Source organism: Amblyraja radiata, chromosome 28, assembly GCF_010909765.2.
Source record: "Amblyraja radiata isolate CabotCenter1 chromosome 28, sAmbRad1.1.pri, whole genome shotgun sequence".
Taxonomy (NCBI): Eukaryota; Metazoa; Chordata; class Chondrichthyes; order Rajiformes; family Rajidae; genus Amblyraja; species Amblyraja radiata.
The window spans coordinates 11,624,234-11,646,022 of record NC_045983.1 but is presented as its reverse complement, the minus strand read 5'-3'; the positions used below and the strand labels follow the sequence as shown (position 1 = coordinate 11,646,022).

General features: G+C 41.1%; 1 protein-coding gene across 2 annotated transcripts in view; it reads right to left on the bottom strand.

Annotated features, from left to right (window-relative positions):
• The window catches only part of med13 (mediator complex subunit 13), a 170,582-nt gene that overhangs the window by 93,200 nt on the left and 55,593 nt on the right, over positions 1-21,789 (bottom strand). For both annotated transcript variants that reach the window (XM_033045798.1, XM_033045799.1), the window contains exon 4: positions 14,124-14,207. In XM_033045798.1, coding sequence (XP_032901689.1) covers positions 14,124-14,207 — 84 coding nt within the window. The remainder of the gene's footprint in view (positions 1-14,123; positions 14,208-21,789) is intronic.

Sequence of the window (21,789 nt, the reverse complement as noted above, 5' to 3'; positions counted from 1 at the left end):
TTATGACAGTCAGTTGTAAATAAAGCTGGATTTATGCTTACCTAACTGAATGATCCTTCAGCTTGTGCCTTTATCCACTAATCTACTACATTCATTAAGAGAGGGACAAGTGGTCTGAAAGAAGCAGCTGAGCCCTACTTTTAAAATTAAGTGATCGCCACTTGTTTAGGTCTGGGTCAATTTTGCTTTGCAATTTTAATACCACTAAGGCATTCAAACAATTTTTTGAGTTGGTTCGGGCAACGATAGCAGTGGAAATGCACCTGTTCTTAAATTCCAATAGCTCATAGGCAAATATTTAATTAAATCTTGACGGCGTTGGACTTTTGAGTGTGCAATCTGCATGTTCAAATGCTGATTATGCAATCCCTTTGTAATTGCACAAGAAAGGATGACATTTAGCTTGTGTTGCAGATGGTTTGAAATTAGATCTGTTAAAGTGCCGGATAAACTCAAGAGACTTTCGTAGCTTGGTCACATGATAGTCCTTCAGAATAACATGTCCCAGAAGAGGCCTCAGGGAGATAAAATTAGCACTTTAGACCACAGCAGTTCTTCCTGAAAACCAGAAGCACATTCATTTTCCTCAATCTCAAGAGGTCAAGAGCGAGGTGTGAGACAAGAGTGTTAAAAATTCAGTTTTTCAATCACCGCTTTAATAAAAAGCAATTTGTAAATTACTAACAGGGGAATATGATGAATTGACCTGTTATACCCCCAGTGAATTCAATACATTACTCATTTTGAATTGCAAACAGTCTTCAGATTATGGACACCAGGGTGGAAATGGTGGACCACAGAAACAAGATGTCTTGCTATTCAGCTCTTGTGGAATAACATGCAAACATGTTTCACCAGTACAAGCTGGAACAATGCCAATAAGTTGTTTCACTGAATTATGCATTGTCTGTTCTTATTTGTTTCAGTAATATATTCTGGCGGCATGATCAAAACAATATAGCTAAACAGTTATAATCTTTAGTGTCATTAGTACGTGTATATTTTTCCTCCTCTAAAATCCTTCATAACCAAACCTATCTGATATACTCATTCACCAACAGGAGCTTAACCTCCATTACCACCCAGACCACAATATAACTCACAATACATGTGAGCTACTTTCTACTACTGTGAATGAATGAGCCCCAGAATAAAATTCAGGTTGTAAACCTGATTCAGGTTGTAAATAGTATTACATCTTCAGATAAAAATCAATTGATAACCTGGGAGATACGAATTCCCAAGAGAGGAAAAGTCATTTTCCAAGTCTAAATCAAAGCATTACGTACTTTTAAAACGTGAACAATCTTACCTATAATCATAGAATGTTCAGGTAGTGCATAAGCAAAAGCTTGTTAATTCTAACTTAAAAAGTACTTGGCCAAAGTCATAAAATTGCACTTGTACAACAATAGCTTTTTGGTTAATAAAATGACATCAGTACAACAACATCCTTACCAGAATGCTGCCTGGATTAAAGGGTATTAGATACAAGGAGAGGCTGATTAAATTTGGATCGTTTTATCAGACGTGTCACGGTCTGAGGGGAGACCTGATAGAAGTACTTATACAGTGCATTCAGAAAGTATTCAGACCTCTTTACTTTTTCCACATTTTGTTACGTTACAGCCTTATTTTCAAATGGATTAAAAAAAATTTTTTTATGATCAATCTACACACAATACCCCAGAATGAAGAAGCGAAAACAGGCGTTTTGAAATTTTTGCAAAGTAATTAAAAAGAAATAACTGAAATATCACATTTACATAAGTATTCAGACCCTTTGCTATGACACTCAAAATTGAGCTTCGGTTCATCCTGTTTCCATTGATTATCCTTGAGATGTTTCTACAACTTGACTGGAGTCCACCAGTGGTAAATTAAATTGATTGGAAATGATTTGGAAAGGCACACACCTGTCAATATAAGGTCCCACAGTTGACAGTGCATGTCAGAGCAAAAACCAAGCCATGCAGACGAAATAATTGTCCGTAGACCTCCAGCACACAGATCTGGGGAAGGGTATAAAACAATTTCTGCAGCATTGCAGGTCCCGAAGAGCACAGTGGCCTCCGTCATTCTTAAATGGAAGAACTTTGGAACTACCAGGACTCTTCATAGAGCTGGCCGCCCGGCCAAACTGAGCAATCGGGGGAGAAGGGCCTTGGTCAGGGAGATGACCAAGAAACCGATGGTCCCTCTGACAGGGCTCCAGAGTTCCTCTGTGGAGGTGGGAGAACCTTCCAGAAGGACAACTATATCTGCAGCACTCCACCAATCAGGCTTTTATGGTAGATTGGCCAGACGGAAACCACTCCTCAGTAAAAGATACATGACAGCCTGCTTGGAGTTTGCCAAAAGGCACCTAAAGGACTCTCAGACCATGAGAAACAAGATTCTCTGGTCTGATGAAACCAAGATTGAACTCTTTGGCTTGAATGCCAAATGTGATATCTGGAGGAAACCAGGCATCACTCAACACCTGGTCAATACCATACCTACGGTGAAGCAAGGTGGTGGCAGCATTATGCTGAGGGGATGTTTCTCAGCGGCAGGAACTGGGAGACTAGTCAGGATCGAGGGAAAGATGAACGGAGCAAAGTACAGAGAGATCCTTGATGGAAACCTTCTCCAGAGCATACTGGACTTCAGACTAGGGCAGAGGTTCCCCTTCCAACAGGACAACGACTCTAAGCACACAGCCAAGACAAAGCAGGAGTGGCTTCGTGACAAGTCTGTGAATGTCTTTGAGTGGCCCAGCCAGAGCCCGGACTTGAACCCGATCGAACATCTCTGGAGGGACCTGAAAATAGCTGTGCTTCGACGTTCCCCATCCAACCTGACAGAGCTTGAGAGGATCTGCAGAGAAGAATGGGAGAAATTACCCAAATACAGGTGTGCCAAGCTTGTATCGTCATACTCAAGAAGATTTGAGGCTGTAATCGCTGCCAAAGGTACCTCAACAAAGTACTGAGTAAAGGGTCTGAATACTTATGTAAATATGATATTTCAGTTATTTCTTTTTAATTACTTTGCAAAAATTTCTAAACAGCTGTTTTCACTTCTTCATTCTGGGGTATTGCGTGTCGATTGATGATAATAAAAATGAATTCAATCCATTTTAAAATAAGGCTGTAACGAAACAAAATGTGAAAAAAGTGATGGGGTCTGAATACTTTCTGAATGCACTGTAATTATGAGAGGCATTGATAGGACATAGACAGTCAGAAGCTTTTTGTCAAAGGGTAGAGGGTTTAGTTTTAAGATGAGGAGCAAAGATTGAAGGAGACATGCGGGCCAAATTAAAAAAAAAATAGAGTGGTGGGTGCATGGAATGTGCTACCGGGGGCAGACATGATAGTGGTATTTAAGAGGTTTTTGAATAAGCACAGATATGCAGGAAATGTGGGAAAATATGAATCACATGCACAAGATCGCCAAGTTCCACTCAGCTCATGCTGCTGGACGACAAACCATGCATTTGGTACCACAAGACTTCGATCTTCTCCTCTGCTGTACCATTACATTTGCGAGCCGTCCTTTCACATGCACCAATCACATATGTACAAAGACTCCCAATGTTCACCCTGGAACCCACAACATTCATGCATCACGACTTATCTGCAAACCAAAGGTATAAGAACTCCTTCAATTCCGATCCCTGAATTTAAAGTATTCCACCACTATCAGTCAAGAAGCTAGGCACAAACAGTAGCTTCAAAAATCTCTGCCCCTTTCCTCTTTTTATAAATGCTACAAAAACCTCACAAAGATTAACAGAAATTTCCTATGTGCAGGAAAGAAGTGCAGATGCTGGTTTAAATCAAAGGTAGACACAAAATGCTGGAGTAACTCAGCGGGACAGGCAGCATCTCTGGAGAGAAGGAATGGGTGACGTTTCGAGTCGGGACCCTTCTTCATGTCAGAACGGTCCCGACCCGAAACGTCACCCATTCCTTCTCTCCAGAGATGATGCCTGTCCCGCTGAGTTACTCCAGCATTTTGTGTCTACCAACAGAAATTTCCTTGAAGACTTTATGTCAAAATATTTCAGGAGTCTGATCTTTTAAAGATATTTTACAACATTTATAGGCATGGTATAAATACACTGATGCTTGTCATGTCCAAAGATGCCCTCTCAGATGACTCAAAATAAATGAGTAACAAGGGAAATCTGACTCCACACATGCCAAGGTCACATAACGGCCTTATTATGTTACACAATTTTTTTGTATATACATAGATGAACAGTAATTTGATGGAAGTACATGTTACTGGAAGCATATCATTTATCAGTTCAAAATTAGAAAATCCACCTTACAGCACAATTTACAGCAAAACATTTGGGACATTCTTTTTAATCTTTGGTAGAAACAACAATCTAGATCTTGTAAGTATAGACACACAATAAATGAATCCATGCCCTCACTTCCACGGCATGTTTGAGAAGACACAATCTTACCAGTTCAATGTGGCCTGACCAGCAGCACAATTTCTTTGATGCACTAAATCCTTACTTTCAAAAATCATTTATGCTTTGACAAGCTGCAGAGCCCCAACCTGCATTTTCCAGCTATAAAAGCTTCAAATGCATGTCTGTGGAACATTTAAAACTATTAAAATATATATTTTTAAACCTGTTATAAAAAATAACTTACTCCACAATAATTAGTGAGCAAAGGGACTGGCAGGCCAAGGAAGACCTCCACAGCTGATGACAGAAGAATAATCTTTATAATAAAGAAAAATCCCCAAACACCTGTCCTACAGATCAGAAACACTCTTCAGGAGTCAGGTGTGAATTTGTCAATGACCACTGTCCGCAGAAGACTTCATGAACAGAAATACAGAGACTACACTGCAAGATGCAAACCATTGGTTAGCCACAAAAATAAGATGGCCGAGTTACAATTTGCCAAGAAGTACTTCAATAAGCAATCACAGCTCTGGAAAAAGTACTTGTGGACAGATGAGAACAAGACCGCCCAGAACCACGGCTTCGGCAGCGGCACAGCGCTGGAGCGTTATCGTGGAGCGGGCGATGCCTTGCCTGGGTCGCCGCGCTGGAGCTCCGGTGAGCTGAAGACCGCCGGGAACAACATCGCGGAGCTGCGGGTCTGGGGAGCGGCCAGCCGCGGGCAGCGGTGCTGTACTTTACACCGGGAGCCTGGGATCTATCGATGAGATCGCCAGTAGTGGAGCTCCAACCGGCGCGGCCTTGTCGGCTTTGGAAACCGCGGCCTCCAGTACGGAAGCGGCCGTTCCAGGTGTCCCAAGCCGCTGTGAGGATTCTCCCGACGCCGGAGCACCATCACCCGGCGAGAACGGCCAGGAACATCGGGCCTCCGTAGAAGCAACTGTGGAGGCCTCAATAGGCCCGACTATGGGTGAACTGGGGTTGGGGACTGGACTTTGTGCCTTCCCTCATGGTGGGAGCCATTGTGGGGGGATGTTCTTTATGTTTAAATCTCTTATTAATGTTATGTCTGTATTCTCTCTTTATGTGCTGCATTGGCAAGAAGCATTTCACTACACCTAGGTGTATGTGACCAATAAATAACCTTTGAACCTTTGATTAACTTATATCAGAGTGATGGCAAGAGCAAAGTATAGAAGGAACTGCCCAAGATCCAAAGCGTAGCACCTCATCCGTGAAACACGGTGATGGGGGTGTTATGGCCTGGGCATGTATGGCTGCTGAAGGTACTGGCTCACTTATCTTCATTGATGATACAACTGCTGATGAAATCTGAAGTTTATAGACACATCCTATCTGCTCAAGTTCAAACACATGCCTCAAAACTAATTGGCCGGCGGTTCATTCTACAGCAAGGCAATGATCCCAAACATACCGCTAAAGCAACAAAGGGGGTTTTCAAAGCTAAAAATTGGTCAATTCTTGAGTGGACATGTCAATCACCCGATCTGAACCCAATTGAGCATGCCTTTTATATGCTGAAGAGAAAACTGAAGGGTACTAGCTTCCAAAACAAGCATAAGCTAAAGATAGCTACAAGACAGGCCTGACAGAGCATCACCAGAGAAGACACCCAGCAACTGGTGATGTCCATGAATCGCAGACTTCAAGCAGTCATTGAATGCAAAGGATATGCAACAAAATACTAAACAAGACTACTTTCATTTACATGACATGATGGTGCCCTGAAACAGAGGTCTATGTATAAATACTGCTGTAATTTCTACACAGTGAAACCAAAATATATAAAATGGCCTTTATTAAAATCTGACAATGTGCACTTTAACCACATGTGATTTTTCCTATTACAAATCTCAAATTGTGGAGCACAGAGGCAAATAAATAAATGATGGGGCTTTGTCCCAGACATTATGGAGGGCACTGTAGTCCTGCGACTATGCCCCGCGTGGAATCTAGCAGTACAAAAACTGAGACAATTCATCCAGATGCTAAGTTCAGGACTTCTATATTTTGGCAGCACAGAGTGCAAGCTCCAAACTTGCTGCCACATACTAGTTAAAAAGTGAATCAATATAGCTGTCATTTAAAACAAACGAATGGGATTTAATTATTTTATCAATCTGACTAAAATTTTGCAGTTGTGAAATCGAAACTTGTAGTGGTCAGGATGTCTCATTGGCAAATTAATTTTCCCAAATGGCAAGAGGCCAGACCATCCATAACCCCACTTCAATTCAAGCTAGCATTCAATTACATGATCGATCCCAAAAAGTTCCTGTCCAAACCACTTGCTATTCCCATTGATTAATGGGAATATACTAATTTATTTCCTTGTTGAAATAAAAATAAAAGTTGTTAAAAGCTGTCATACGTCTTTTGAAATTTTCCAAACCAAAGGAGTCAAATGATGCAAATAAACTCCCTTTCCCAAGGGCTTAATGTACAAATGGGTTAGGCCAGTAATGTATTCATTATTGCTTGTCATCAATGCCAAGAAAAGCTAAACCCATACATATTTAACATTTTGTAATCGGCCAGGAATAGTTCTAATTCAAGTTCATCTCCAAAATTTAAGAGGTTTCCAAAACCAATTCAACAATAATTGTCATTGATCATTGTCATATGTGCAGAGGCTCTTTTCCACCACAAGTATTTGAATATGATTTCTTCCAATAATGCGAAAACAGATCTCTATCAGCTTTTGTTCTATCTAGAAGTTCAGAATATTGTTACACTGGCATCATTAAAAAAAATGTTTTATGATTTTTCAGATCTTACATAACTTCAGAGTACAAAACTGTATTCTCCCCAACACCATTCCTCTTTCCTGTAAAGTTTCAAATATATTTCAAGAAAATTTCTGCTGCCAGATAATGTAAAAACTAGCTTGATTTCTTAATCTATCATCTAATATATTAAAATTATAATTAACCAAGTATCTAGCATAATTGGTAAGAAGAACCAATGTACAAGAAATAAAATCACAGATCATCTCTCAGACACTTTTGTTAGTAACCACAACGATTTTGTATGCCTCAGATTCATGTGGAATCATTGGTTAGTGAACCCGATTGGATTTATATGCCGTTAAAGTGAAACACAACAGTAATTGCCACGTCTGACAAATGGCCTTTAACCTGAAATATTAATTATATTTCTCGTCTCACAGAAGAGAAATATTAATTATATTTCTCTTCTCACAGACCTACTGAGCATTTCCAACATTTCTTGTTGGTTTATTTTAGTAATTCCCAACCCTTCTATAAGATTTCCTACTTCTCCAGTGCCATAAATCAATATGAGAATCTTGCTGCATAAAATACTTTATCTTACTTACATTTTCAAATGATTTGCCTAAATCATAATTTACCGATTTCTCTGATCACAAAAACAAACTCATATACATAGTCTTGTTTTGTGAGCAATTATTTCAGTGTATATTTGGGAAAATATAAAGAAAGACTTCAGCTTCTTCTTTAATTTCACCTCTAGGCTACAAAAGACTAATTGGTGGGAGCGAGGCTCTAATCAAAATGATTTGTCCTGGATGGTATTAAACTTGTTATTGAAATTATTGAAGCAAGTGATGCTGATTTATTAATTTGTGTTCTTAATTTGAACCCAATTGGTGGTGGAATGCTTTGGGGTAGAACGATGCAAGTCACACACGACAAAGTGCCCAGCCTTATTGCGATAAGATTAAAAACGTAACCAGTTTTGTTTCTGATCAATGGCAACATCCTGCCAATAGCAAGTGACACCGATGATGACAAAATCATTGAATATTAAATGTAGGTAGTTGTAAATACAATCCCGATTAAATATATTTAACTCCTTCACATCGCTCCCAGAGTAGAACCCTCCATTCAGCTACATTAAATTCAAGGGATGCAAACTTGGGCTGTTCATCGTCAGATCTGGATGGACCATAAAGCAGATGTTGGATCCTGCTCTCATCTGCCAAAACTGCTGATTCGTGCAAGTTCATCCTGACCTGATATGGCCCCTAACTACTTACCAACCACAAATTAGTTTTTGTAAATTTTGCCAGTGACTCCAACAATCCTAACGCAAAAGCAAGCACTAAGAGCTCAGATGTTGTCAGGGCGACTGAGTTCACCTCGTCTGCTGCTTCCCTCCCTTCCTGGTGTATAATTTCTTCTTCCTCCCATTCTGTCCTAATCCAAAATTCCATTTTATTCTACTTTTTACTTTGTGTTCCATCAGCCCAGGAAGCCCATCTCCTGGTCCCCTAAACGATCCCCACTGGATAACTGAACTACCAGCGGTATGAACATTGGCTTCTCCAATTTCAGGTAGTCGTTGCTTTCTCCCTCCTTCCCCTCCCATTCCCAGCTCTCCCACAGCCTACTATCTCCGCCTCTTCCTTGCTCCTCAACTTCTCAGAGTACCTTTCCTTGGCAGCTCCCTTCTCAGCTTGTACTTTGCCTGCCTGTAGAGGTCTGCATCCCAACTCCTGTAGGTTTCCTCTTTGGACTGTCGGAGCTGTCTGAGTTCTGCAGTAAACCAGGGCTTGTTGTTGTTGAACCAGATCCGGGTCCTAGTTGGAATGTAACTGTCCTCACAAAAGCTGACATATGATGATACAGTGTCTGTATACTCATCGAGGCCTGTGCTTGTTTCCCTGAACACATTCCAATCCGTGCAGTCAAAGCAGGATTGTAGGTTCTCAATGCCCTCGCTTGTCCACCTTTTCGTTGTTCTGACCACAGGCTTAGCAGATTTTAGTTTCAGCCTGTAGGTCGGAATAAGGTGAGCTAGACAATGATCAGAGAGACTCAGACCCGCCCGGGGAACAGACCGATATGCGTTCTTGATCGACGTGGAACAGTGGTCCAGTGTTCTCTCCCCTCTGGTGAGGCAGTAACCTGAAGTCTGTACTTTGGAAGGTCACGGCTGAGATTAGCTTTGTTAAAGTCCCCCAAAACAATGACCATGGAAGTCTCTCTCTATCCTCATAACCTGGTCAGCGAGTTGCGTTTGCGCCTCACGTACGCAGGCATGGGGGGGGGGGGGATGTAAACACCAGTGAAAATAAAGGAGTTAAATTCACTCGGAGAGTAGAAGGGTTTGCAGTTTATAAAAATATTAGCGCTACCGTGTACCGTTTTGGCGTAGCTACCATCACACAGACACACACACTCACAAATTCTCACACATTACTTTTAATAGTTCATACATTATAAAGAAAGCCCATCAATGTTACTACTTCCTGAGAACATGGAAGAGATTCGGTATGAATCTCTCAAATACTCTCTTAACTTCTACAGGTGTACAGTAGAGCATATTGACTGATTGCATTATGCCCCAGTACGGTAACTCAAATTCCTAGGAACAAAGAAGTTTGCAAAAAGTGGTGAACACTGCCATCGACAGGTACTTACCTCCCCACCATCAAAGGGATCTACGGTAATTGAGGCAGCTAGCATCATCAGAGTCCCACACCGCCCTAGCCATGCTCTCATTTCGCTCCTGCCATCGGGAAGACGAGCCCAAAAACTGTAACATCCAGGTTCAGGAGAAGCTTCTTCCTAACAACCATTAGGCTATTAAACACTACAACCTCCAACTAAACTCTGAACTACATAGTGTTGGGCGATTTTATTTGCCTTTACGCTATTATTTGGGTTTTTTAATATATTGAACTTATTTTTTGTTGTTTATTATGATTAGTACTATGTTTTTACATCTCTTGTGCTGCTGCAAGTAAAAATGTCATTGTTCTGTTTCGGGACATATGCCAATCTTGACTCTTGATATGAGGAAGCACATCGTAACACTAGAGAGTAGATGTCATGATCTTACTCGAGAATGAGTGACAAACACAAATTATTAAACTGTGTCCAAAAAAAAACCACGTTGACTGTTTTATCTTTTCATGAATGTTGCTTAATTAATAGACAATAGACAATAGGTGCAGGAGTAGGCCATTTGGCCCTTCGAGCCAGCACTGCCATTCAATGTGATCATGGCTGATCATCCCCAATCAGTACCCCGTTCCTGCCTGCTCCCCATCTCCCCTGACTCCGCTATTTTTAAGAGCTCTATCTAGCTCTCTCTTGAAAGTATCCAGAGAACGTGCCTCCACCGCCCTCTGAGGCAGAGAATTCCACAGACTCACCACTCTCTGTGAGAAAAAGTGTTTCCTCGTCTCCGTTCTAAATGGCTTACTCCATATTCTTAAACTGTGGCCCCTGGTTCTGGACTCCCTCAACATCGGGAACGTGTTTCCTGCCTCTAGCGTGTCCAAGCCCTTAACAATCTTATCTGTTTATAGTACTAAACATTTCAATGTTTTTTTGATATAAACCATCATGGTAATTTCATTGGCATCAATTGGTATGATTGATAATATAAACTTTCTAAAATTGTGGGCGTGTGTTGGAGATATCCAGGAAGAATAAACAGGTTTTATATTCACAGAGAGCAAGCTATCCTAAAAGGGTCACATTTCAGTATATTTGAACACACGCATCAGTTTTTGGGAGTTTCCGTTTTAAAAAAAAATTGGACTATTATGAAATGTGTTTCTATTATATATTTAATATTATTTTCAGAATAAAACCCATTCCAACTGTCTCACACCACCCTACTACATCATAACAGTTTTGTTAAAAAAGTATATCCAATACTTAAATACCAAAGATATACAATATCTCTCCCCCACCCACATACCGCATCACCCATTAGCTCATATTCTATTCAGACACCTCTTTGGAGTTGCAGATAGCTTCTAGAATAATATCCCATCGGCTAATTTTGGAGATTGTGTCGAATTATTTTGCCAGCAGCATTGTTGATAATCAACTTGTATTTAAAAAAATCAGCCATTAAGATTGTATGGATTGTATGGAGCACACTTTCTATTACAAAAAAACCCAGCTATTCTTAGAATTCAAAACATGAGAAAATTTAAGGTATTTTGGAATATGCACCCTAATGGCCCCGACCCAAAACATCGCTTTTCCGTGTTCTCCAGAGATGCTGCTTAAGTTACTCCAGCAGTTTGTGTCTTTTGTGGTGAATCAACATCTGTTTATTGCGAATGCAAGTTTTCTTAAAGCAGTTCAGCCATAAACCTTATTAAACTTCTAAGCAATGTGGCCAAAGTGAACAGCGGCCATTTCAGTTATAAACAAAACGGAATAGGTTTCCTTAATTAATGCTATCCCTAAGACACAACCATGAACAGTTGCAACTTTGTTTTGTACATCTAAACAAATTCACAACAGTCTTACACCCGTTGTGCCCACAGTGGAAATAAATTAGCAGACCATAATAACCACCTAGCCATAATGAAATAATTTGTTTCCTTGATTACTGTGCCTTGGCATCATACTTGACTAACCATTTCATATCCCTTCATCTAACATTGGTTCACATTAAATAAACACTGCTGAGAAACCCAAGAAAGTTGGCTTACAGCATCCATAAAATATGAGGGGCTTAATCAACAAACAAAGGTAAATGTATTGCATCAGTTACTCAAAAAGCTGCAATCTAAGTACTTCATCAATGTATTCAAGTTTAAATATCAGCAAATTTGAAAAGATTAATTTTTAATAGGACACAACTGGGGTCAATCTTATAAACTAATCAAAAAACATACTGAAAATGCTGGTAAACCAAAATGAAAAAATTAGAAATAATGTTTCAGATTGACATTGCTACGTCAAAACCATGAACACAAGGAAGTTTCAAATTGCAGAGAAGCGGAAAGTTTGAGAGAACAAAAACAATGTGATAGAGAAGAGATCAAGGAAAACTGTTGCAAAGAATGGTGTTGCAAGCTGATAAGTGGAGTTATTGATTCAAGATCATCAGTCTGGAGTGGATGCACAGTGCCCTCCATAATGTTTGGGACAAAGGCCCGTCATTTATTTATTTGCCTCTGTACTCCACAATTTGAGATTTGTAATAGAAAAAAATCACATGTGGTTAAAGTGCACATTGTCCGATTTTATTAAAGGGTATTTTTATACATTTTGTTTTCACCATGTAGAAATTATAGCTGTGTTTATGCAGTCCCCCCATTTCTGGGCACCATAATGATTGGGACACATGGCTTCACAGGCGTTTGTAATTACTCAGGTGTGTTTAATTGCCTCCTTAATGCAGGTATAAGAGAGTTCTCAACACCTAGTCTTTCCTCCAGTCTTTTCATCACCTTTGGAAAATTTTATTGCTGTTTATCAACATGTGGACCAAAGTTGTGCCAATGAAAGTCAAATAAGCCATTATGTGACTGAGAAACAAGAATAAAACTGTTAGAGCCATCAGCCAAACCTTAAGCTTACCAAAATCCTGTGTCCTACTATGTCCTGTTCCACCTCACCAGCCTCCACCTTCAACAAGATACCAAAGCCGATACATCTTAAGAAGGGTCTCGACCTAACACATCACCCATCCCATCTCTCCAGGGATGCTGCCTGTCCCACTGAGTTTCTTCAGCATTTTATGTCTATCTTCAGTTTAAATCAGCATCTGCAGCTCCTTCCTACACATATTTCCCTCCTCTTTCTCAGCATTCATAAATTAATAATTATACAGCATGATTCAATACCCAGTCCCCTCCCAGGACATTTTCCCATGTAAATCATAGAAAATGCAACATGCTCTTTTACCTCTTCAAAGCATTAAGAAACCCAATAACCTCCTTCCAATTTAAGCAGCGATTCACTTGTACTAATATAGTGTACTGCATTTGATATTAGCAATATGCTTTCCTCTACAATGGAGAAATCAAACAAAGGTTATTTCAAGTTCTGACGATTGCCTTCATCCTGAAACATGAATTCTATTCATTTCCACAAAAGCAGTCTTGCTGCTAGCCATTTTCAGCGTGGTCTGTCTTGAGTCCATTGAACAATGTTAATTTTAATTGTCCCAGGTGAAATGCACAAAGAAGTCGTAATGTGAATCGGAATTCTTGAATATGAAACCAAGAGATTGGCCAGCTAAATTCCAAGAGTTCTTATTTAGGGAGAAGAGTGCAAGAGTAGACCCACAGGTCATAAAGCTGAAGTGGCAACATTAGGATCCAAAAGAACGCACATGCCACTGTGCATATCCTAATATTAGAAACTGCATGCATTCCGTCATTTCAAAAGACAATAATTAAGCAAGTCACAAATTATGGAGTATTACACAACTTACACAGTTTAAGGCTTGGGGACACAAGGAACTGTAGATGCTGGAATCGTAAGCAAAACATAAAGTGCGATAAAAACTCAGGTCAGGCATTTTCTGTGAAGAGAATAGATAGGCAATGTTTCAGGGCAGGAAACTTCTTCAGACTGGAGAAGGGCCCCGACCTAACATCGCCTATGCATTCCCTACACAGATGCTGCCTGACATACTGAATTCCTTCAGCACTTTGTGTAGTTTAAACCTTATTAGCAAAAGTTTCTAAATGTTTACAACAAAGGTCAAACTCAAGATTGACATGCCCCACAGTTTTAATCACACCAATGAGAGCTAACCTCAAGCAACAAACCTAAGTTCCAGAAACTAACAAATGACTTCAACTCCCCAAACCAGCATTGTTAACTATTACAATTTCAGCAACAGTCAAGCAAATTAAAACATATCAATTACATTTTCAAACATCAAGACTCCACAGGAGGTGCACAAAAATAGAAACTTCTACAATGACCATATTTACCTTTTGTTCACTGGTTTCTCATCCTTTTCATATGGTTTTACAAACCATTTTCCAATCCGCACAAAGTTTCTATTTAACAAACACCTATCAGAAAGAAAAGGTACAAGGTCAAAGACCATTGAACTGAACAGTGAGATAGCTTAAAAGCACTTCAATTGGTCAAAATGATTTTAAATGATTTTCTGGAATAAAATACAAACTAGAAATTATGATCATGTTTGGAGAAGGATCCTAGTACAAAATGCCAACTTTACCAGAAAGCAAAAACTCAACTATGCCAAAAACAAAACTTAACCAACTCGCAGAAGAAAAATTGAAACCAAAAATATTTTATTAGGAATTTTTTTAAACATACTTTCAAGTGACCAGTTCTGAGCTGACGAGCAGATTCCTTGAAATACTTTTACCATCTGTCGTGGAGAACCACGCCTGCCATTTCCCTATCCTGACATTTACAATTGTAGCAATGACAATGATGCGGGTATTTCAAAGGTTCAATTATGCACCTTACAGCAAATACCAGGAGGTTGTGTAAATTTAAAGTTTTACCGTTGATCAGAAATTGACCTGTAATTTAGTCATAGAAAGGGTCATACAGCAAGAAATAGGCCTTTTGTCCCAACTCATTCATGCAAATCAAAATGCCCGATCTAAGCTAGCCCCATTTGTGTCCTTCTCCCTCTGTAAAGTCATTGAGTCATACGACACAGAAACAAAACTTACCAGAAACTTACCATCAGCTGCATTAAGTTAGTTACTCTTGCTTTTTGATATGACAAAATCTCCAAATATATTTTAAGCATGGAAGGTACAAGCTGCTTTCAAATCAAATATATTTATATTTCACAGAACACCACCGTACAAGCAAATTTGTTTGGGTGGAATGGGACACTATGTCAGAGTCCATTTGTATCATTTTAGCAGTTAGATTTCTCAGCCATACTGTGGGAGGAAGCTAATACCAGTTTAGTTTTTTTTAGCACCATTTGTTGCTACAAGACCAAAAACTTCTTCAAAATGAGCACCTGCTGATAAATGCAGAATGATTTTCTACGGTTACCATGGTGCTAATAAAGGGAATATAAAGATAGTTCAGCAGTTTCCGAAAATGGCAGTGAAAAAAAAAATACACCACTGGGGCAAAGCATTCTGTGCCACAAATGGAGAAACCAAAAAAGTTCTGATATGGGATTAAATTGTTTCAGGCCATTATTTCAGACTACAGAATGCTCATGAATGAATGAACTCTGAATGAATGAAAATAACATCAAATTAATAGAAGGCCTTGATGCTAAATTCACAATTTAAACCATTTTTGAACTTGGACTACTCACTGGAACAATACAAATTATATATACTATACTTAAAGCAGAGGAAAAAGCAGCAGTTATTTTGCAATAACTTCAAAGTTGTTGCTTCAGCTATCAAAGAAATCTTAGTTCAGGTTTGATATTAATCTGCTGGCCTTCAAGTCAGTGTCTGCAATTTGTTTACCGTACAGGGTTCCTTTAAAAAAAAATCTAGTTTCAAGCCAGCAAGGCAAATAAGTGATTCACCAAACAACTCTAGCACTATGTTGAGGGGGAGGGGGAGGAATGGGAAGTGGGGGGCAGCTGTATCATTTGTCTTAGTTCAAAAGGGGATCAGACAGTAGAAGTCCATAGTGCTTATATTTGACAGAACAACTTTTGCTTCAATAGAATCCTGTATGTCAGTAACTCTCATGCCATATTGCCATTTTTATATATGGCAACTGGAAAGTTATTCATTAATGGGGCGACAGGGATATCTAATTCTGCCCGCTTACTGTCCATATTGTATAAAGCAAGATTCACTGTATAATCAAATAAACCGTCTCACAGTTAGTGTTCGATCAACATGGAAACTACAGGAGGAATAAGCAGGCGGTAATTACGGAATTTCACTATGATTGTTCGTATTATAAATAGACAAGTGAAAAACTGCAGATAATTATCAATGATTATTAAAGAAAATGAGTGCAAATTTGACAAAACAAAAAATAATTGCATTTATCATAGAAGCAGCTGTGATGGAGAAAAAATAAAATGCTGGCAAAAAGAGTCTGTACAATTGATATTAACCATGCATGATTGGTGATAGGGGTGGAAAGAAGAATTTTGAACAATTTCACTTGCTTTGATGTCAGCACATATTCCTCAGGTATTAAAGTTGAATGTTCTGGATCATACACACATAGTACAAATTACTTTTTCTCCTTTGTGTGAAAGTTTCCCGACAGCCTTTCTTCAGGGATGCACAATGCCCTCCATAATGTTTGGGACAAAGACCCATCATTTATTTATTTGCCTCTGTACTCCACAATTTGAGTTTCATAATAGAAAAAAACACATGTGGTTAAAGTGCACATTGTCAGATTTTAATAAATATATTTTAATAAATAATAGATTTTAATAAATAAATTTTAATTTTGGTTTCACCATGAAGAAATTACAGAAGTGTTCATACATAGTCCCCCCATTTCAGGGAACCATAATGTTTGGGACACAGCAATGCCATGTAAATGAAAGTAGTCATGTTTAGAATTTTGTTGCCTATACTTTGCATGCAATGACTGCTTGAAGTCTGCGATTCATGGCATGGGCGGAAATCTCAGGGGGGTGGGGGGGGGGGGGGGTGACACACGTCCTCCTCCATGTTTTGTAATCCGGATTTTGAAATTCGGTGGGGAAAAAAATTAAAGATCTGTGGGACTGATAATCGAGGGCGCTAATTGGACGAGAGACGTCGGTCAGCAGGCAATGGGGGTGGGGGCGGGACATGATGATTCAGCGTGATGATTGGAGGAGGGAAGTGTCGGTCAGAGGCGGAAGTAGGGGGGTGGGACTGAGGATAGAGCGCGGTGATTGGAGGATGGAGACGTCCTGATGGAGCAAAGAATCGCAGGGCCTTTCATTGCCCGGCCCGGCGCAGCTTAAAATCTGGCGCGGGATCTTCCACCGTCCCGCGGTCATATTGCTGCGTCAAGGCGGTCGAGGCTCCCGATGTTGAAGCCCCCGCCGAGCGATGGAAGATCCCGCGGCCGGTTTTAAGCTGAGCCGGGCGATGAAAGGCGCCGCAAACGGGACGAATGAAGCCCCACGATTCGGGGCGGACGAAGCTGCTGTTGCTGGAGTTCGGAGTCGGTCACCAACCAGGTCAGCTCCCGAAGGTAGACAAAAATGCTGGAGAAACTCAACGGGTGAGGCAGCATCCATGGAGTGAAGGAATAGGTGACGTTTCGGGTTGAGACCCTTTCTCAGACGCTCCATAGATGCTGCCTCTATGGCTGAGTTTCTCCAGCATTTTTATCTACCTTCGATTTTTCCAGCATCTGCAGTTCCTTCTTAAACAGGTCAGTTCCCGGTGTTACCGTCCACAGGGCCCACGGCTGAAGCCTCCAAAGCGTGCATGCGTGTGTGTGTCCATCAGAAATTTCCACCCTTGATTCATAGACATCACCAGTTGCTCGGTGTCTTCTCTGGTGATGCTCTGCCAGGCCTGTATTGTAGCCATCTTTAACGTATGCTTATGCTTCAGTTTTCTCTTCAGCATTTAAAGGTCATGCTCAACTGGGTTCAGATCGGGTGATTGACTTCGAGACTCAAGAATTGACAATTTTTTAGCTATGAAAAACTCCTTTGTTGCTTTAGCAATATGTTTGGGATCATTGTCTTGCTGTAGGATGAACTGCCGGCCGATGAGTTTGAGGCATTTGTTTGAACTTGAACAGATAGGATGTGTCTGGACACTTCAGAATTCATTATGCTACTTCCATCAGATGTTGTATCATTAATGAAGATAAGTGAGCCAATATCTTCAGCAGCCAAAAATGTCCAGACCATATTACACCCGCCACCGTGTTTCATAGATGAGGTGGTATGTTTTGGATCTTGGGCAGTTCCTTCTCTCCTCCATACTTTGCTCTTGCCATTACTCTGATATAAGTTAATCTTCGGTCTCAACTGTCCACAAGATATTTTTCCAGAACTTTAGTTGCTCTTTTAAGTACTTCTTGGCAAACTATAACCTGGCCATCCTATTTTTGCGGCTAACCAGTGGTTTGCATCTTGCAGTGTAGCCTCTGTATTTCTGTTCATGAAGTCTTATGCGGACAGTGGTCATTGACAAATCCACACCTGACTCCTGAAGAGTGTTTCTGATCTGTCGGACAATTGTTTGGGTATTTTTCTGTATTATAGAGAAAATTCTTCTGTCATTAGCTGTGATGTTCCAAACAGTTGATTTTGGTAAGCCTAAGCTTTGGCTGATGTCTCTAACAATTATTCTTGTTTCTCAGTCTCATGATGGCTTATTTGACTTTCATTGGCACAACTTTGGTCCTCATGTTGATAAACAGCAATAAAAGTTTCCAACGGTGATGGAAAGACTGGAGGAAAGACTAGGTGCTGAGAGCTTTCTTATGCCTGCATTAAGGAGGCAATTAAACACACCCTACCATTCCTTGACCTCACTATCTCCATCGCAGGTGATAGACTCCTGACCGACATCCACTACAAACCCACTGACTCCCATGGCTATCTGGACTACACTTCTTCCCACCCTGCCTCCTGTAAGGACTCCATCCCTTACTCCCAATTCCTCTGCCTACGCCGCATCTGCTCCCAGGATGAGGCGTTCCACACCAGGACATCTGAAATGTCCTCATTCTTCAGGGAACGGGGATTCCCCTCCTCCACCATAGATGAGGCTCGCACCAGGGTCTCTTCCATACCCCGCAACACTGCTCTCTCTCCCCATCCCCGCACTCGCAACAAGGGCAGAGTCCCCCTAGTCCTCACCTTTCACCCCACCAGCCGTCACATACAACAGATAATCCTACGTCATTTTCGCCACCTCCAATGTGACCCCACCACTCGCCACATCTTCCCATCTCCCCCAATGTCTGCCTTCCGCAAAGACCGCTCCCTCCGCAACTCCCTTGTCAATTCTTCCCTTCCCTCCTGTACCACCCCCTCCAAAACATACCACCTCATCTATGAAACACGGTGGTGGGTGTAATATGGTCTGGACATCAACCGCAAGAAATGCAACACCTGTCCCTTTACCTCCCCCCTCGACTTCATTCAAGGACCCAAGCAGTCGTTCCAGGTGCGACAGAGGTTCACCTGTATCTCCTCCAACCTCATCTACTGCATTCGCTGCTCTAGATGTCAGCTGATCTACATCGCTGAGACTAAGCGGAGGTTGGGCGATCGTTTCGCCGAACACCTCCGCTCGGTCCGCAAGAACCTACCTGACCTCCCGGTGGCTCAGCACTTCAACTCCCCCTCCCATTCCCAATCCGACCTCTCTGTCCTGGGTCTCCTCCATTGCCAGAATGAGCAACACTGGAAATTGGAGGAACAGCACCTCATATTCTGCTTGGGGAGCCTGCATCCGGAGGGCATGAACATTGAATTCTCCCAATTTTGTTAGCCCTTGATGTCTCCTCCCCTTCCTTAGCCCTCGAGCTGTCTCCTCCCATCCCCCAGCCCTCGGGCTCCTCCTCCCTTTTTCCTTCCTACTCTCCGCCACCCCCTATCAGTCTGAAGAAGGGTTTCGGCCCGAAACGTTGCCTATCTCCTTCGCTCCATAGATGCTGCTGCACCCGCTGAGTTTCTCCAGCATTTTTGTGTACCTCCGAGCAATTACAAACGCCTGTGAAGCCATGTGTCCCAAACATTATGGTGCCCTGAAATGGGGGACTATGTATAAACACAGCTGTAATTTCTACATGGTGAAACCAAAATGTATAAAAATACCATTTAATAAAATCTGACAATGAGCACTTTAACCACATGTGATTATATCTATTACAAATCTCAAATTGTGGAGTACAGAGGCAAATAAATAAATGTTGGGTCTTTGTCCCAAACATTATGGAGGGCATCGTGAAAGTAGTTGTTAATGTCACAAACTTGCAAAATATATTCTGGAGTGGTCAAACCCCAAAATTAGGGATTCAATTACAACAGCATGTAATACAATAGTTAATTTACTAAAAATTATTGGACCACCCACATCCTGATTCAATGGTCACTGTCATACGATAAGTCAAGCAAGCAAAACTAAAATAGAGCAGTTTCATGAACATACAATTAAAAATAAAACTTAAGAGTTCGATGATGAGTAGTGCTTGAAAATAATTTTGAAAATATTCTAACTACACCAGTAGTTGGAAAATTAAACTAACAATAATATTTGCATATTTTTTATATCAGAAATATATGTTGCCTTGATGTATTCAAACTACTTTGTTCATTTCCTCTTAAAATTGCCAGGTTGATTCTGTTAATTGTGCAGTAAAAAAATAGGAATCATGGATATGAATAATACATTTCTATATTTGGAATCAAAAAATCTAATCCAGCACAAGTACTCCACTTTCTGACAACTCTTTCCGACAATTTGTTAAATCATACTTGCTTTCATGAACAACATTCTTTTACTGGGGTTGGTATGTCCTGATTTGTAGTGAAAATGGATGGAGTGGGTAGAACAAATAAAAAGCGGGAAAAATTCAAAATGTAATTATTTCTAAATTTACGTATTACATTTATAGCACAACCAAGTATGAAAAGTCAACTAACAAACTTATATGCTCAAATAATCAATACTTGATTGCAAAGATTGACAAACAGTTTCTTAGTCTTTTTTATGTGGGGGGGGGGGGGGGGGAAGGGGAAGGGGGAAACCGTTCCCCAGTGACTACCTGGTCGTAGATGCGTCTTTTGTTCGAGTCGCATCTTCGCCCCCCCCTTGCGGCCTACCAACTGGATCGGTGCGGCCTTTCCTACCGGAGACCGGCCAGAGCTACAGCAGCGGGCGCAGCGCAGAATTCCATCGCGGAGCGGGACGATGCCTTACCAGGGATCACCTGTTGAAGCTCCGGAGTGTTGGGCCTGCTGATTAACACCATGCAGCTGTTTCGGTAGCATCTGACCGTGGGCGGCGCTGACTTTAACATCGCGGAGTCCTGGGATCCTTTGCCGAGGGTCGCCAGTGTTGGAGCTCCCTCCAGCTCGGCCTGTGGACCCGGAGGCCGCGGTCTCTGGTAGGAAGCGGCCGATTCGGAAACTCCAAGCCTCGAGTGTGTTCTTCTGTTCTTACGCCGGAGTTCCGATCATCCCGGTGAGAGGGCCCGAACATCGGGCCGCCGTAGCGGCAACTGCGGAGGGCTCAAAGGCCCCGACCAAGGGTGAACAAAGAGGAAAGAGGAAGCTGACTGAACATTATTGCCTTCCCTCACAGTGGAAAATGTTGATTCCGCTGTGTGGGGATGTTTATGTTAAATTCTATCGAGTATTGTGTTCTTTTTATTCGTATGGCTGTAGGGTAACTCAAATCTCACTGTACCAATTGGTGCATGTGACAATAAATGTAACATGAACTTGATGTCAGCCAAGTTGCTAAAGACCACAATAGTGGGTCTCAGCATCATTTTGTTTTAGAGCACAGGTTCAGTTGGTTGATTTTGCTCCCTTCCTTCCTGTAATTAGTTTATCATCGCTTAACCACAAATGGGCAAGATAAATGCGATGACACGAGAGACAACAGATACTGGAACCTTGAGTAAGGTTTCTCTTGATGGGGAGGAAGATAAAATTGATCTTCTGGGGAAGGGGAATAATGAGCCTATCTGTAC